Raw genomic sequence first — 17,067 nt, 5'->3', positions numbered from 1 at the left:
CAGGAAGAATAGAAACTTGGTCCCAACAGTTAAGAGTTAGGTATCCATCATTACCATTCTGAGAATGTATAAAAAAGAATAGGACCATATCGTAAAACTGCTGCTCCCATAAAAGTGATATGTAGACCATTTAGAAATTATTAAGACCTTCACCTGGAAAATATTATCCTAGGAATGGTATCATACCCTCTGCTGACTGCAAAAATATGAACACACCATACCTTTAAAGACTAACTATAGGGCTTGAATGTCTTTCATTTTTTTAACCACATGTCTGCTGCCAGCCTGGGCACAATATGAATAGGAGGATCCTGGCTAGATATAATCATTTGGCTTGCAATATAAAATTCAGGCTTAGATGCAAGGTAAAGGTCAATTTATGCCTAGGTAAAGGTTAATGAATGATTAGATATGAGGTAAAGGTTAATTAATGACGATAAGGGAGTGGAGAGAAGGAAAAGAATCTAACATGGGTAAATGTCGTGAGTCTTGGGTAAGGATCAAAGAGAAATGAAACTGCCCATGCTTGGATGCTTTAGAACTTGTATAAATAAGGACAGCTTGAGCTACTCGGGGCCACTTTCTTGAAAGACAACTGGTGGTCGATGTCTTTGTTCTCACCAACTCCACATCTCCGCCCTATGTTCCAGAACCCTGCTGGAGCTGGACTCTGGCACCACATGCAATGTAGGGGGTTGTACAACTGAGCAGGTGGACCCCACTCAGAAGCAGCATGGTGAGGAGACATCATAGGCTCTGAGGTATTTCATGCCTGGTTTTAAATTGTAGCTCGATTAGTTTTAGCTAAGAGATTTTTCACAGTTGTCTATGGGTATTTCTCTTTTATTTGAGCCATTATTGCAAAGACTAAACTGACAAGTTATTTATGTGAAGAGTTTAACACCTCCCCACCCCACCCCCTAAGACATCACTTCTTTCTCCTTTCCATGAAACATCGCTTCCAGGAAACAACTGAGGACTATAATGGCCTGGGCCAATAATCTCTTTTACATTTCCTTCCTCCTGACAGTCAATGGGCTTCACAGGGATGCTACACAGTGTGACAAGCCTACATGGGGACAGGAGAAGCTAAGAAGAGCCAGGACACTTTTCAGGCCTGTAAGACCTGAGTGGGGAGTGGCAGGGTCAGTGAACTAGTGGTAGTTGATTTTCACTAGGAAAGAGTTTATGGATTCTGGGGAACTGAGGATCTATTCGGAGCCAACTTAAAACCACCTTCCACCTAAGAGGCCACAGTGACCTTAGGAATCCTTGACTGGGTGATCTGAAGAAGTGGCATTTGAAACCAATTCCAGGCACAGGCTTGATAGCCTCCTGTAGCAGATACCACCCACTTCCCTCAAGGCTCAGTGAGAAGGGCATGGACTATGGAATTGGATGGGTCTGAGTTCTGATGGTGCTCTGTTATGAACTGATAATGGTGACTATGGTGAGATGCTTTGACCCCTGGGTCTTATTTTTCTCCAAAGCCTACCTCATAGAGTTATGAGGAAGATTAAGCACAGACACAGACTGGGACAATGTTCAATAATGCTGGAGATACTATTCCTCTGTTTCTTTCTACATCTACTTTACTGAGGAAAGGAAATGTGGCTGCTGTTCAAAGACAATTCAATCATGAAAGCTACTATCTGGCAGTGATAAAGATCATGCCTACGACAGCAGACTGGTTGCACTTGAATTCTGGCTTGCCCACTTACTCGTTTTGGATGCTTCATGACCCCCCTCTATCCTTCAGGCCTCTGTTGCATACATCTGCCTCATAAACATCTTGGCACATAGAAATATTTAACTAAACAATAGATTTTTTATCATTGTCATCACTCACATTCACTTGGCTGGAATTCCTCCAATCCTAGGTTCCTAGAATCTGCTCTTGGGAGTGAGGCCCAGGAAGATAAGTTGAAGAACAGGAGAAGCTATGATGAGCCAATGCAGACCTAACCTCTGGGGTTTGAGATCATATAGCACCCATCCAGTTCCCAAATTAACTTTGAATAACCTATGGCCCATGGAATAAATAAGTTCTTGGTGCTCTTCCTGTTATCCTGAGCCAGAGACTACCATGGCAAAGTCTTTCCCCCCAACAACCCAGACCAGCAAGAAACCACCACCAAAGTCCCCAGAAGGAATGTAAAAGTCAGGTTGGAAGGACATAGAGTAGCTTTTAGCCCAGTGTATGAAATATTGAGAGTCTCAAACGACCCTACACTAGGGTGAGATTGCACAGGAATGACTCATGACTTCTAGGAAAAGAAGACTTGTTTCATGAAGAAGGTGGCCATTTATCTCACATTTAGGAAAATTCAGTGTCAAGTAGAGACATGCTCTGCCTCTGACTGAACAGCCAGACATACTGGGGAGGAATCTCACCAATGCAACACCAGCCCTTGCCCTCGTGATCTCAGGTGCTTCATTTAAATGGCATCAAATTGCTTCATTGCCACCCTATAAAAAGTCTCACCAAATGCCAGGTCCTCAGAGCCTTGGCTTCTTCCAGTGTTGCTCCTGCCAGGAAGGAAGGTAAGTCTTATTACTTGAGATAGGGACTTGGCAAGAAATGGAGTCAAGGTGGAGATGGGGGTGGAGTACTCTGGAATAAAGAATGAGCAAGGACTAGACGCTGAGGACATCTATGAAGAAGGAGGATGCCACTGATGTGGAAAGCTGAGACTTAGGCTGAGAGGGGAGGGGGCAGTTTTACGTGGACAGGGATTTCCGAGAACTGGGTTCCTCTGGGGGCATTTATGCCATCTTTTCTCGGTTCTACTTACTAACAAAGTGAACTAATACACAAGTGTTCCAATGGCAAACGGTAGAGACTAAGTCTTGAGCCTGAGTTTTCTCTGTCGGCTTCAGATTAAGACTCAGGTTAGCTCAGGCACATACATCTGCCCTCCCCGGGGACTTCCCGGATTGGAAGGAATAAGAAGGAATGCTCACCATGAAGGAAGTAGTGGTGGAGGGTAAACTGGTTGAAGAGTAATGCAAGACTGATCCACAATGTAGACACTGAAGTAAAGAGGGAAAACGTGGAGAGTTTGGTAGAAATGTAATTGCTGTTTCAAGCCCTCTGTTTCCTAGTGTGGAAATAGTCTCGGGGTGAATGGTGACGAGTCTGAAGCCACTCAGCCAGTTAAAGGTGCAAGAAGTGAATCTAAAATCCTTGACTGCCCACTTACCTTACTGCTGGACGGACAGCCTCTGGGGGTTAACCACCTCAAAGAGGAGACCTTTTCAGATCACCCTCCAGGTGGATGCATTGAAAAATTTTCTGGAAATCTTTCTAGCATTGCAGTTTTGATAAATCTTTTCTTTTCAGAATTTTCAAAATCACAGCAGGATGTGTGACCAGCAGAAGCAGCCGCAGTTTCTTCCATCTTGTGTGAAGGGTTCGGGACTTGGAGCTGGGCAAGGTGGCAATGGTGCCTTTGGAAAGGGCCAGGTTTCAGGCCAAGCTTCAGGCCAAGTTTCAGGCCAGGTTTCAGGTCAAGCTTCAGGCCAGGCCCAAACTGTTTATGCTCCGGGACCTGCCCCTTGCCAGCCTCAAACCATCGTGAGATACTCAGCTCCAGTTCCCGCTCAAACTTATGTGAGATATCAAGTTCCATGCCAGACCAAAACCTATGTGAAATGCCCAGCTCCCTGCCAGACATACGTGAAATGCCCAGCTCCATGCCAGACTACTTATGTGAAGTGCCCACCCCCATGCCAGACGACCTATGTGAAGTGCCCACCCCCATGCCAGACGACCTATGTGAAGTGTCCAGCCCCATGCCAGACGACCTGTGTCAAATGTCCAGCTCCCTGCCAGGCTCAGACATATTATGTCCAGTATCCAGCTCCTAGCCAGACTTACTACACTCAGGCTGCTTCAAGTGGCTCAGGTTCTCAGGGCGGTGTCCCTGACCCATGCTCTGCTCCTTGTTCCATGAGTTACTGCTGTTTGGCTCCCCGGACCTTTGGGGTGAGTCCTCTGAGACGCTGGGTCCAGCGGCCCCAAGGATGGAACACAGGATCTTCTAGCTGCTGTGAGGATTCTGGGTGCTGCAGTTCTGGAGGTTGTGGAAGTTGCAGCTCTGGAGGCTGCGGCTCTGGAGGTTGCGGCTCCGGAGGCTGTGGAGGCTGTGGCTGTGGTTCTGGGTGCTGCTGTTTGGGAATTATTCCCATGAGGTCCCGAGGTCCTGCATGCTGTGACAACGGGGATGATTGCTGTTGTTAAATACAAAAAGACAGCCCTGCTTCCAAAATTTGCCTCCTGCTATGTCTTCTGACCCCACCCATCCCCCCCTCCCCCGCCTCTGTCAGCTTCCCTGGTCTTCCTTACTTTGCCCCTTTCTCAAGGCATCCTGCCAGAGTTAGCATAACCCCAAAACTGTGGCATGAATAAAGTTCCGAATGCAAGCACAGTGGCTCCTGTTGACTTCTTTGCTTGGCGTTCATGTTTCTCGTTAGAGACTCTCATGCTCCTTTTCTTGCTCCTGATTTTCAGCTACTAGATAAAAGCTCCAAAAGAACAGCACACGTAGATTAAGCTGATGGACTCCCAGTCTGGGATCCACACACATTCTAGAACGCTGTGAATAGTTTCATTGGGGTTAGGGAGTGAGTCTGTAGACTCTGGGTTTGAGGTCTGCTTCTTTCCTTTCTTCTGATTAATCTGCAGGGATTTGGCCACAGGCCCTCAAGGGGGCGTGTCTTTGGTCGTTGTTATGAAACCTTTGACTTTCTCTTCCTGATGCTGGAGGGCTTTCATAATCAAATCTTAGGAGCATCATAGGATAGTACTGCTACTGTGAAAGTAGTTTGATACTGGTGGGCTTTGTGTATTAACATTTTCTCATTTATTAGGGGTTTCTTCTTGAGGACAATGGGTTTAGGCCTTAAGCTGTAGGCAAGGTTTCCCCTGAAGGGGATAGTCAATGTTTAGGTCAGCCCTGACAGTAAGAAAGATCTCCAAGAGGAAGGAGAACTTTGACAAGCATCCTAGTTCTGACGCTAGGTTCCCATTTTCATTAGCACTCAGTTATGGGGGATTTTGAATGACTTTTATGTCCAAAGACTCTAAAATGTATGCATGAAAAATAAACCAGTGATGAGTAGTCAAGGAGAGATATCTTAGTTGGTAAAATCTTCTCATGCAAAATGAGCCCAATCCCCAGAACTCACATAAAAACAGTCTGGCATGTTGGCATGAATGCTGCATCGCAATCCAATAATGGAGAGGTCAGCCAGCTGAGTCTACTCAGTGAGTCCCAGGCCAGTAAGTGAGAGACCCTTTTTAAACAACAACAACAAACAAACAAACCCAAGAAACGGACAAACTATAACAACAACCAAGGTTGACGCCACAACAAGGGACATTTGAGGCTGAATTCTGGCTTCCAAAGGTATCCACAAGCAAACTTGTTCACCTGAGCACACACACACACAAGCACATACAAAACACACCAAGGGTAACTTCTAGTCATAAGAACCACACAGGACTAGCATATAGGAGACAATAGATTTGGTGAATGCACAAGAGATAGATAGATAGATAGATAGATAGATAGATAGATAGATAGATAGACAGATAGTAGACAGATAGATAGATAGGGAGAGAGAGAGAGAGAAATGGTGGGATATAGCTAGGAAGTTATTTCAGTATTTTTAGTGCCCTATTGTCTTTGGATGCTTAACGACCCGAAGCTCCTTAAGTCATATGGCATCTCTCCATACAGCCCCAGTAAGCCTGCATTCCAGTCACCGGATGCTCCTCTCAGAGCCAGGAGTAACCTTGCCCAGGATCTTGTGTTCTTCATGCACCATCAAGTGGTACATGCAACACTGGAAAATAGGGTACTTCTTGCTCTGCAGTTAATGATGTGATGCTTTTCTGTATTGGTTGTTTAACAATTATGTAAATAATTATGCTACATAAACAATTATGTAGCATAAACAATATTTCTGATATTTTCCTTTTTCTTAATATTTTTAAATTTACATGAATGTATGTGTGCCTGGGTGAGTTTATGTACAACATGTGTGTGTAGTGCCCACAGAAGCCAAAAGAAAAATTGGATCTCCAGGAACTGGAATTGCAGGCAGTTGTGAGCCACCATATGGGTGCAAAGAACTGAACCCCGGTCCTCTGCAAGATTCCCTTTTTCCGTTTCTTGTAGTAGGTAACAGGTTTTTTTTTTTTCTATAGAACTTTCTGTCTTAAAAAAAAGTCTCTGGAACTGGAGTTGTGGATGGTTGTGAGCTGCTATTATGTGGTTGCTGGGAACCAAACCTGGGTCCTCTGCAAGAGGAGCAAGTGCTTTTAACCACTGAACCATGGCTCTGGCATCCTCTTTTCTGGTGTTTAGGCTTTACTCACATTTACATTACTATCTATCAATCTGTCCACCCATCTATACATTACAGACCAGGCTAGAATCCATATATGAAAGAGAATTTATGGTTTTTTCTGAATTTGGCTCACTTCACTTAATATTGTACTTTCCCGATCCATCCATCCATTTTCCCTTTAAATTCTGTGGATGTACCGTCTGAATGGAGTGAATGATAAATGTCACTTAGGGTACTGCATCTAGTTGTATCCTGTTACTGTTGTCTTCTAATATTCCGTTGTATATCTAGTCAAGTTATCTAACTAGGTCCTTGCTATTGGCCTTTTCCATAAGCTGTTCTGGCAGGCTTACACCTTGTATGTAGCCTGGGCTACACAAGAGGGGGGCTATGGGTTCCTATATCTCACTTTAAAATCTCTTTCTGTCTCGTCCTCCTTCTTCATTAAAGCCTCAAAGATGTTCTCAAGTTTTACATTGAAATGTAACATACTTTCAGAAAAGTGCATGAATTACATGAGTTACCCTTGATCCAAGAAAGTTTTTTCAGTTTGAGAGTAAAGTCCCTAACCCCCATGAAGACACGAGATGGAATAGAACATAAATTCTTTCCACAACCCACATCTTCAGGAAAGCCCTGCTATGTGTTAGATGGACATATAGAAAAGAAAATGCAGGTTGTCTAGCCTTCCAAGGCACCTGAACTGAGTATTTAGGAGTTCTTCCCAGTGAACCGAACACTGGATCCCTGTTTTATACAGACTTCAGGAGACCAAACAGCCAGAAGCCAGAGCTTGCCTACTTTCAGGAACACAGACATTCTGGAAATGTAAGTGGCAACATTAGATGACACTACGTTCTGGTAGGAGGACCTCTTTAGTTCAGGACTGTGACACTCTTGTTTCTAAAACTGGCAGGGTAGAAATGTAGCCTTCTAAATATTAGGTTTCCTGGAACTTTTAGGCTAATCATATTGCTAGCCTGCATTTATAACTTAAATTGCCATATTCCATTTCTTATGTAAAATAACTCTGATTTCCTGACTACTATTCCTGCTACAATATATTCTGGGAACTTAACAATAAGTAGTTTTGGGATTCACCAAACCCAGACCATAGAACCAAATCCCTGTGAGGTAGGAAGTGTCTCCTTGGACAGGCCATGCTGCTTCTGTGTGGAATCACAAAAGTCACTTCACCACAGATTTCTGGAGTAGAAAAGTCATCTGAGTAGACTCCCAACTCCGCTGCCTGGAGTAGGATAGTTTTTTATACCCCCATCCCAGAAAAATGATTCTATAAAAATCTGTAACAAGTAAAGCTAATGTAGATAGACAGATTCAAAGTTCCTCAAATCAATAAAAACATTATATATATATAATGTATTTATTTCTGAGTCTTACACACACAAATCTATGGTCAATATTTTAAGGAATCCATAAGAAAAATCCCTCAAATCTGTTTATTCTTAACACCTAGGGGAAAAAGTAAAAAATAATGGTCATCAACAGATAACTGAGGGTCTTCGACATGTCAGTCATTGTGGTGGTCATTATGTGTGTAGCATTCTCTTCCCTGAGCACTGAGAGAGTTGGTCTGAACTCACTAGCTGTCTGAAGTGAGCAGTAGATGGTTCTATGGTGAGGTCTACATTTGAATGATGCCCTGTGACTCTAGGCAGGTAACATGACCTCTGTGTTCAGGGTGACCTAGAATATCTTAGGAACACAGTAGTTACAGCTTACCTCCCGGGACTTCAACCAATAAATACAGTGTCAGCTTAGAGAGTAAGAAGAGGATAGTCAGCTAAAAAAGCATGTAAACATTAGCACGTTTTGAAATCTTTTGTTATGTAGTAACGTATTTGGTGAGAGAATGTTTTTGCTGTAAAGCTGAAGTTTTTGCTGTAAACGATGAAGCTGCATCATTTAACATTGATTGCAACAATCATTTTCCAGCCTCTTTCACTTCTGTTCTTATCCCAACTCTTCCACAAGTTCCTGTTGTAACATCGAATAAATCACATCCATGGACCTAAGTTTCTTTTTCTGTAAAATGAGTGATTTCGGGGGAGACAGTCACTCAGGGCCTTTGCAGCTTGAGTAGACTGTCTTTTAATTCTCTGAATCTTTCTCAAAGATCACAGAGACTATTTTCCTAAGATACTGGAAACAGAACAGAGGTCTGGTTGATAACTATAAGTATCACTTAAAGGGGAAGGAGCTGTCGAGTTAGTGCTTGGCAAGAAGGGGGAATTGGACCAGGTCATCAGACAGAAATTGGTAAGACTATCTCACCATCAGATGTCATTCCTGTGTCTCCACCCAGCTGATGGCAACTCATGACCTGATTTGCACATCTGCTTGGTGAGACAGATGGGTGTTGAGGTAGGCTGTGGCACGGGGGAAAAGAGGGGGTGGAATAGAATGTTCAGCGCCACGGGCCGAGAAGGGCAGGCAGTGAGTACACATGGGTAGGCAGTGTGTACACGTGGCCAGCCTCGTGCCCTGCACACGCGGATCTGCAGGAGACCAATTCCTGTTACCCTACTAGCCTGAGCACTCTGAAGTGAGATCTAGGCCTTATTTGCTTGAAATCACCAAACGCACACATTCGATGACACTCAATATATCCTTGTCAAATAAAATAGTGACTCTTCTTATTTGTGTGTCTGTTCTGTGGGGAAGTTGACTCTGATGATCTCAGTGACACCATAAAAGACAGCTTCTGTGGCTTCCTCGTACAGGGGGTGAGTGCTCTTGTGAGCCTGCCATGGTACCAAGCACTCCATCACATTCCTGGCCTGCAACCACAGGACTGAGTGCTGTCTCCTCTTCTTGCTCTTTCTTACTTTATTCTCTTCATGATGATTTCATTACTGGATGCTGGCAGAGTGTATCTGCTTCTTTATTGCTTTCCTTTCCTGTTGGGTCCTTGGTGCCTGTTTACCATCTGTGTACTCACATTAGAACAGTGTCTCAAATGGAACACTCAAAACAAGCAGCACTGCTTACTGAAGAATGGACTTCACATGTTACCCAGGGAGCAGACACAGTGACCTGGTGAGCTTCTTAAGGCTAAATAACTGGCCTGAAGTCACACCAATAGCTCAGAATTTAAGCCAGCTTTACTTCAGGGCCTTGGTTTTCATCACTGCCTGGCTGTGTACTCTGTTCCAGAAACCGGGGTCTCACATGGAGAAAACCTGTGTATATATAAGTGGGAATCTACTTCCTATTAAACAATCAGCATCTTTGTTTTCAGCCTGTCTTCACACTGTGCCTTTTAGTTCTCCAGGGGAGAACTGGCAAGTACTGGCAGCGATGCTAACCAAAAACTTCAAGGTAAAATCTGGCTTCTACACATTCTGAATTAGAAAGCGACTTTAAATCCATTATCTGACTCAAATAGTAGCCACACACAACAGTAAATGAAATAATAACATCATCAATGCTTTGGGTTCACCGCAGAAAAAACTGGGAGTCTGAGATGGTAATTGCATTCAACCAGATCAGAGGATGGGCATGCGATCAGGCAGGATCCAGGGCAGGAGTAATAGACATGACTCACCTCTAGGTTCCTTCCTCTCCATGTCCTTCTCTCTTTCTCATCCTTCTGTTCTTTGTCTTCCTTCATTTTCATTTTCGTGTTTCAAAGGCTCTGCAGATGAAGCTCTTCTCTTCCAAGACTGATCCCTCAACGGACAATAGAGTGTGCAGCACCACGCACTGAGAAGGGCAGGCAGTGAGGGACGTTCTTGGAGATACCTGGGCCCAGTCTCATGTTAGCTCCACGTGGAACTGCCAGAAGACCTGTGAGCAGGGAATCACGCCCTGGAGATATACCAAGACCCTTCTAGAAGTCCTAGGCAAAATTAGACATTATCTTGGCATCTTGGGAGTTATCTCTGTTATTTGTTCCTGGACCTCTACCACTCAGTTCTCACACCTTTGGAAAGCATTTATAACACTCAAATGTGTAAAACACATATGCTGTGTGCTTCAAGCTGTGTGTGGGGAACATTGAGATAAAGAATGCATGGTTTCTGCCTCTGATGAGGTCAGTGTCTTGGTTAAGCTAGCACAGCAAACAGCAAAGATAAGATATTTAATATATTCAAAAACTGAATAATCATAATTATCATTTTATATATGTCACTGTAAGGGTTAGGTGAAACACAGCATGCAGAGTGTTAGAGAGCCCTCTGAATTAATTACTGCTGTCTGGGTTGGAAAACATAAAGGCAAAAAGTCCAACCATCTATTGATCCAGATACAGATGGATGTGGAAGAAAAGCCTAGGACCTATCTCTTTCCTCTATCATACAGATCTCTATCCACCTCCCTCTAGGTCCAGCCTCTCTGTAAAGCAGGGTTCAATAGACCTGTGCTCTCCCCTATTATAAACCTGTATGAGCAAGCCAGGACATATTATTTACTTATTAACATTTTATTCCTCCCAGATGTCTGCTTATGAATGAATAAGTCTGTGGAAAATGAAATTGTATTCTTAATTGCTGGGTGGAGCCACATCTTCATTGAGAAACAGGTGCCTCCATGTGAACTGATAGTAAAATGCTCTGTGTCCCTCCCCACTTCCCTGCATACTTGCATCTGATACAGATATTCGTGGCTGCAGATATCTTAAGAGAATCACATCTTCTTCACAATTCCGAGTGAGGTGAAGAGAAGTCTGATGAAGAATGTTAGGTCTCATTGCACCAAGGAAAACACAATTCTTTAGCTACAATGAGCAGTTCTGTCATAATTGTATTTTAATTTTTTGTTAACTATGTGTTTGTGTGTTAGGGGTAGGTATGTGCATATGAGTGCAGGAGCCCCAGAAAGCAAGAGGCATCAAGTCCCTTGGAGCTGGACTTATAGCCAGTTGTGGTTTGCTCCATGTGGGAGCTGAGAACTCAACTACAGGTCTCTGGCAGAGCAGCAAGCACTCTTAACTGCGGAGCCATCTCTCCAGCCCCATAATTGTATTTTAAAATCATTTTTTGACAGAGTCTCATGCAGTTTAAGATGACTGTGAACTTGATCTACAGATGATCTTCCTGCTTCCAGCTCCTAAGTGCTTCGATTGCAGGCAGGTGCTCCCATGCCAGGTTTTATGCAGTGTTAGGAATTGAATCCAGTGTTTTAAAATTAAAATTAAAACATACAACCATCATAAATATCAATCCCATCATAATTTCTATTAGTTATAAGTGTAAAACATGTTTTTTTTTCAAGCCCATAAGAATAATTTTCTTCTCTAAATTCATACAACCCATAGAATCACTCATTCAATTTGAAACTCGGGTGTGGTCCATTTGTTTCACATTAAGATCAGAAATATATATATATATATATATATATATATATATATATATATATATATATCTCCGTCATACCACTTTATATCATAATCTCTTCACTATTTGGTGTAATTGCTCTTTGAACTATGCAGAAACTTTTGCCATCTTATTTTCCCCATTTTTACATACTTAGATAATCATATTTCTGCATACATCTTTTTACATTTTCACCGTGCAGTCTTTATCTACAGACAGTCACACCTTGGTTTCAAGAACAACCTTCTTTATAATTATTACTTTCTGACTTGTGTTAAGTACTTGTTTGGACTTCTAGATGGAAAGTTTTGTAGATGCATCTTTGAAGATAAGGGTGTTTTCCAGTATCTCCCAATACTGCAAACATCTAACGTGATACTGTAACACATGCTTTAGAATGAGTCATGCCTCACTCCCATTCTTTTGCTATCATCATAAATATCAGCCAATGGTCTTAATTGAAAGCACCACGAAAAGTAGGACAAAACAACACTCTTAATCACATCAGTTTCCCTCTGAGGTAAGGGAGTCTTGCTAGGCAGAATAGTACTTATTTAAATACCAAAGCATGGGAAATGATAACAATTAGCTGCAGAGTAGTAGCTCTTAGTAACTGTGGAGGCAGCTGCTACCTTGGAGTCCCAGCCACACTTAGGAACCTACACTCAGAGCTTTATCAACAGTGCCATGCTGTTTTTGCAGATGAACAGAATTATAACCACATTTTTTGGAAAAACGACGAAACTTCATCTTAGGAAAATGTGTGACTTACATTTGCACAGCTTGTCTTGGGGAAAGCAGCAATGACAATTGAATTTTCTTTATTCCAAAACTGGGAACTTCCCTAGGGCTCTGTTTATTCCTATTCACATGATGTCTTCATTTATCATGGTATCTCTTTCCCTGCTTTCCCATTCTATCACTGTTCCAGCTCAAACCTCCCATTCCCCTATGTTCTCATCCCCCATCCCTTGCCCTCCATTACTCCCCTCACCCCCAATGAAGGGGTGATCTACTCATGTAGATCTCATCTATTTCTCCTTCGCTGGGCAATCCGTGCATCCTTCCTCGGGTCCTCCCTGCTAGCTAGAAAACTGTCCCTTTAAACTAGTATTCTGAAACACCTTCTCTTCTTTTCATTCAGCTCTTCCCTTTAAAACAATTTTTATTTATTCTGTGAGAATTCCATACATGCATATAATGTATTCTGATCATATCTACCTCCATTACTTCCTCCTACTTCTTCTACATAACCCCCATATCCCCGTCCCAACTTCATGTGTTATTAGTTTACTGAATCCAATTAATTCCCAAGTGCACATGGGGATGGGGCTATTCACAAGATCCTGGTCAACCTACCAAGCCACCTCCCCTAGTAGCCATCAGCTGTCAATAGTCCCACAGATAGGAGTGGGAATTACATGCCCTTTCTCCACCTATGCTGGAATGTTAACCAACTTGATCTTGTATTTGCCATATGCAGGTAACTACAGTTGCCAGGAGCTTGTTAGTGTAATGGCCCTATCATGTCCAGAAGACACTGTCTTGAAGCAGTCCTCCACAAACTCTGACTCTTACCAGTTTTCATCCCCTCTTCTGCATGTTCCCTGAGCCTTGCAGGGCGAGATGTGATATAGATGTCCCATTTATAGTTGAACACTCCACAAACATGTGTTCTCTTCACGCTATCCAGTTGCTAACCTTTTTATTAACTGCTGTCCACTACACAAAGACACTTATCTGATAACTGAGAGCTACACTAACCTATGGGTATACAGATATGCATTTGGAAAGCAATTTGATTCTATTTCATTTTAGCAAAGCAACAGCACAATAATAAGTTCACTCCTGGGGCTACAGGTTTTTGGCCAAATTTGTAGTACAAAGCTCGAGTTTTCTCCCATGGAGCAGGGGCCTAAATCCTATTAGAAAACAGTTGATTATCCCCATAATATTAACAGCAACATCACTATTGTATTTTGCTAGGGTGGTCATTATTATATTTCACAGGGTTAACAGAAAGTCATCATTTCCTTCTTTACTTTTTTTTTCTTTAAAAGTTCTTTTTCCATTCCACATACCAACCTCAGTTCCCCCTCCCTCCATTCCTCCCACTCACCCTTATTTTCTCCCTACCTCACCCCCCCTCATCCACTCCTGAGAGAGAGTAAGGTCTCCCATGGGGGGAGTCAACAAAGTCTGGCACATCAGGTTGAGGCAGGATCAAGATCCTCCCCCATATCTAGGCTGAGCAAGGCGTCTCTACATAGGGAGTGGGCTCCAAAAAGCAAGTTCATACACTAGGGTTCCTAGTCCAGTGGTCTGGTCCCACTGCCAGTGGTCCCACATACTACCCAAGCCACACAACTGTCACACACATTCAGAGGGCCTAGTTTGATCCCATGCAGGTTCTCCAACTGTCAGTCCAGAGTCAGTGAGCTCCAACTAGCTCGGGTCAGCTGTCTCTGTGGGTTTCCCCATCATGATCTTGACCCCTTTGCTCATAGAATCCCTTCTCCCTCTCTTCAATTGAACTCCAGGAGCTCCACCCCTTGCTTAGCTGTGGATCTTTGCATCTGCTTCCACCAGTTACTGGATAAAGGTTCTATGATGACAATTAGGGTAGTCATTGACCTGATTATGGGGGAAGGCCAGTTCAAGGACCTTCTTCACTACTGCTTGGAGTCTTAGCCAGGTTCACTAGGTTCCTGGGAGAGTCTCACTAACGCAACAGTGCTAATTCTTAAGAAGTTTCAGCTCACTCCTGAAGCAAAAGATGAATATTTGCTTCTTTCCTAGGCCCTTTTTATGACAGCTCTTCCCCGTGCTCTGTGAAACCAGGTCCATGGCTCTTTGAGCTTTAGCCTCTACATCTCATGGATTCCTTTGGATTCAGACGTTGCCAACCCAGGCTCATTCCTAGAGTGTTATACATTCAGGTAATTAATCTCAAGAATTACTATCTGGTATTAGTAGAGGCAACACTCCACCTTTCTGGAATTCTGTCTTGCCTCAGTGGATTCTGAACCCCAACGTTTGCTGAGCTATTAGCTGAGTCTCTGTCTCAGTGATGCGTGAACATCAGCCTTCCTCTTTCTTGATGGCTAATCCTCTTCCTAAATTTGCTGTGTCAAGCACTATACGATATATGTGGAATCCACGGGTGACTAAAATATATCCTACTTTCAAATGGTTAGAAAGACTGTGAAACCACCGATAGGTAGAGCTATAAGGAGGCAAACGAAAGATCTAGATCACATGACACACTTACTTGTGAACCATTGCTTGTATATTCATGATCTAAGACTGTAAGTTCCTCATGGCAATCATGTCATCTTTTTGTCATTAATATCTTGCAAAATGATGGGCCTAAGTAATAGAGATGATCCCTATTTACTGAATTAGTAAGTGAATGAATGCTTGTAAGTGGAATGGCTGGCCTGCATAGACTTGGTGAACAGATATCTGAAGTCTTTAACTCAGAAGATTCCTCTTGAACTGCTCCCAGAGAGATCCTAGAGTTCCAGAATAGGGAGTACGAGAAGGGTCATCCTCATTCCAATCTGTGAAAGTGGCTGCTCTACATACACAGGCTGTGTCTCACCTCTAGGAAGATCGAGGGCCTAGCATAAAAGGGCTCTGATGCCAGGCTCGCCAGTCCTCAGCCTTACCAGGTGCAGAACGTGCTCCTTCTGCTGAACAGGTGAGTGCTTGACAAGGAAGGCTGGGGAGGGAAGGGGGCAGAACTAACTGGAGGGGAGGAGGGTAGAAGAAGACAGGGAACTTAACGAGACCCCCTTCTGGTGTGTGTGGGGGACTAGGGTGAAGGGTTGGTTCTTCAGTCTCATCCTGACCTAGGCCTGGGACATCTCCTGACCTCTCTTGGTCTGGCTGATACCTGGAGAAACAAGCTCTGGGGCTGTAACTGTTTCAGTTTGGGACAGGAAAGCAAGCAGGAAAATGGCAACGGGAGAGTGCAACAAAACCAGGAGAGGTGTGAGAGTTGGGTGTCTGGTGTCGTCTGGTGTCTGGGTCTTTAACATCTTCCCCTCCAATCCTCTTCAAGGAGATGTTCTTAGAGAAGACAGGGTCTCACTGACATGTAAGAAAGAGAAGTCCATCACAGCGAGATTCCTGAGTGCCAAGGAGCTCTGTCTCAGAGCCTAGGGATCCTATATGGAATATGTGTTAAGGACTATGTCAGAAGATGGTCGGAACCACTCACTGGTGGAAAGGGAATATGAGAGAGCTTTTACTGAGCCAAATCTCACTTTGTGTCAGTTCCCCAATTAGAGTTATAGACCTTGTTCATGGAATAGCTTGTCTTGGAATCAGCATCTAAGGGAAGGGGATGGTTATATCTACTTGACACCTGTGCTGATGGCTTTTATATTTCTCTTTAGGTTTACAGACACCCTCTAAAAAATGTCCTGCCAGCAAAGCCAGCAGCAGTGCCAGCCCCCTCCCAAGTGTGCCCCCAAATGCCCTCCCAAGTGCCAGACTCCAAAGTTGCCCCCCAAGTGTCCCCCCAAGTGTCCTCCCAAGTGCCCCCCTGTGTCTTCCTGCTGTAGCCTGGGTTCTGGGGGCTGCTGTGGCTCCAGCTCTGGGGGAGGCTGTGGCTCCAGCTCTGGGGGCTGCTGCAGCTCTGGGGGTGGTGGCTGCTGCCTGAGCCACCACAGGCCCCGCAGATCTCTCCGTCGCCATCGTCACAGCTCTGGATGCTGTGGCAGCAGTGGTGGCAGCAGTGGATGCTGTGGCAGCAGTGGTGGCAGCAGTGGATGCTGTGGCAGCAGTGGTGGCAGCAGTGGATGCTGTGGCAGCAGTGGTGGCAGCAGTGGCTGCTGTGGCAGCAGTGGTAGTAGCCAGCAGTCTGGGGGCTGCTGCTGACCTGGGTCTCGAAGATTGCCGACCAGCAGTAAAGGAGGAGACCATGCTCAGAGGACCTGCTCCTGCCTGCTATTCATCTCATCTCTTCCTGTCTTTCATGTTCTGGACTCTGAGATGATAAAATTTTATGTGAAGTTTCAAATTGTCCCCCCTAGCCACACCTCCTGCTGTGATTCAAAATAAAATCTTTCCTACCAGTCTTCCTTGGTCTCTTGCTTACTTTCTCCAGCATTCTCCCCAAGGGTAATTGTTGCAACTGGGGTTCAGTAGTGCCCTTTTGGGGATATAAGCCTGGTTCAGCAATGTGGGTGAAGCCACTATGCAAAGTGTGGTTGATGAGCCAAACCATTTTCCAACAGTAGGTAAAACATAGTATCCTGGCTATAATTTCACATTAGCAAGTACATCTTTTGATGTTGGTGTGCAGGTAATTAATAAAGGCCGTATGCAAAGGAAACATACCTATGGAAATTTGTTTTACAGT

General features: G+C 44.0%; 2 protein-coding genes across 3 annotated transcripts; both read left to right on the top strand.

The window, feature by feature from the left end:
- The first annotated feature begins 3,364 nt into the window (after positions 1–3,364).
- On the top strand, positions 3,365–4,243 carry Kplce (KPRP N-terminal and LCE C-terminal like protein). 2 transcript variants are annotated; one of them, XM_059264851.1, is made up of 3 exons: positions 3,365–3,473; positions 3,522–4,085; positions 4,122–4,243. In XM_059264851.1, the coding sequence occupies exons 1-3, from the start codon at positions 3,365–3,367 to the stop codon at positions 4,241–4,243; spliced, it is 795 nt and encodes a 264-aa protein (XP_059120834.1). The 2 variants fall into 2 exon arrangements, with proteins under 2 accessions (XP_059120834.1, XP_059120833.1); XM_059264850.1 differs by having other exon boundaries at positions 3,522–4,243.
- Positions 4,244–16,121: 11,878 nt separating this feature from the next.
- On the top strand, positions 16,122–16,583 carry LOC131913757 (late cornified envelope protein 1D-like). The gene is made up of 2 exons (XM_059266544.1): positions 16,122–16,169; positions 16,230–16,583. Exons 1-2 carry the CDS (start codon positions 16,122–16,124, stop codon positions 16,581–16,583), a joined length of 402 nt encoding a protein of 133 aa, XP_059122527.1.
- Positions 16,584–17,067: the final 484 nt, after the last annotated feature.

This window comes from Peromyscus eremicus, chromosome 6, assembly GCF_949786415.1.
Source record: "Peromyscus eremicus chromosome 6, PerEre_H2_v1, whole genome shotgun sequence".
NCBI lineage: Eukaryota > Metazoa > Chordata > Mammalia > Rodentia > Cricetidae > Peromyscus > Peromyscus eremicus.
The sequence above is the reverse complement of the archived record's forward strand: the minus strand, read 5'-3'. Positions and strand labels throughout refer to the sequence as shown.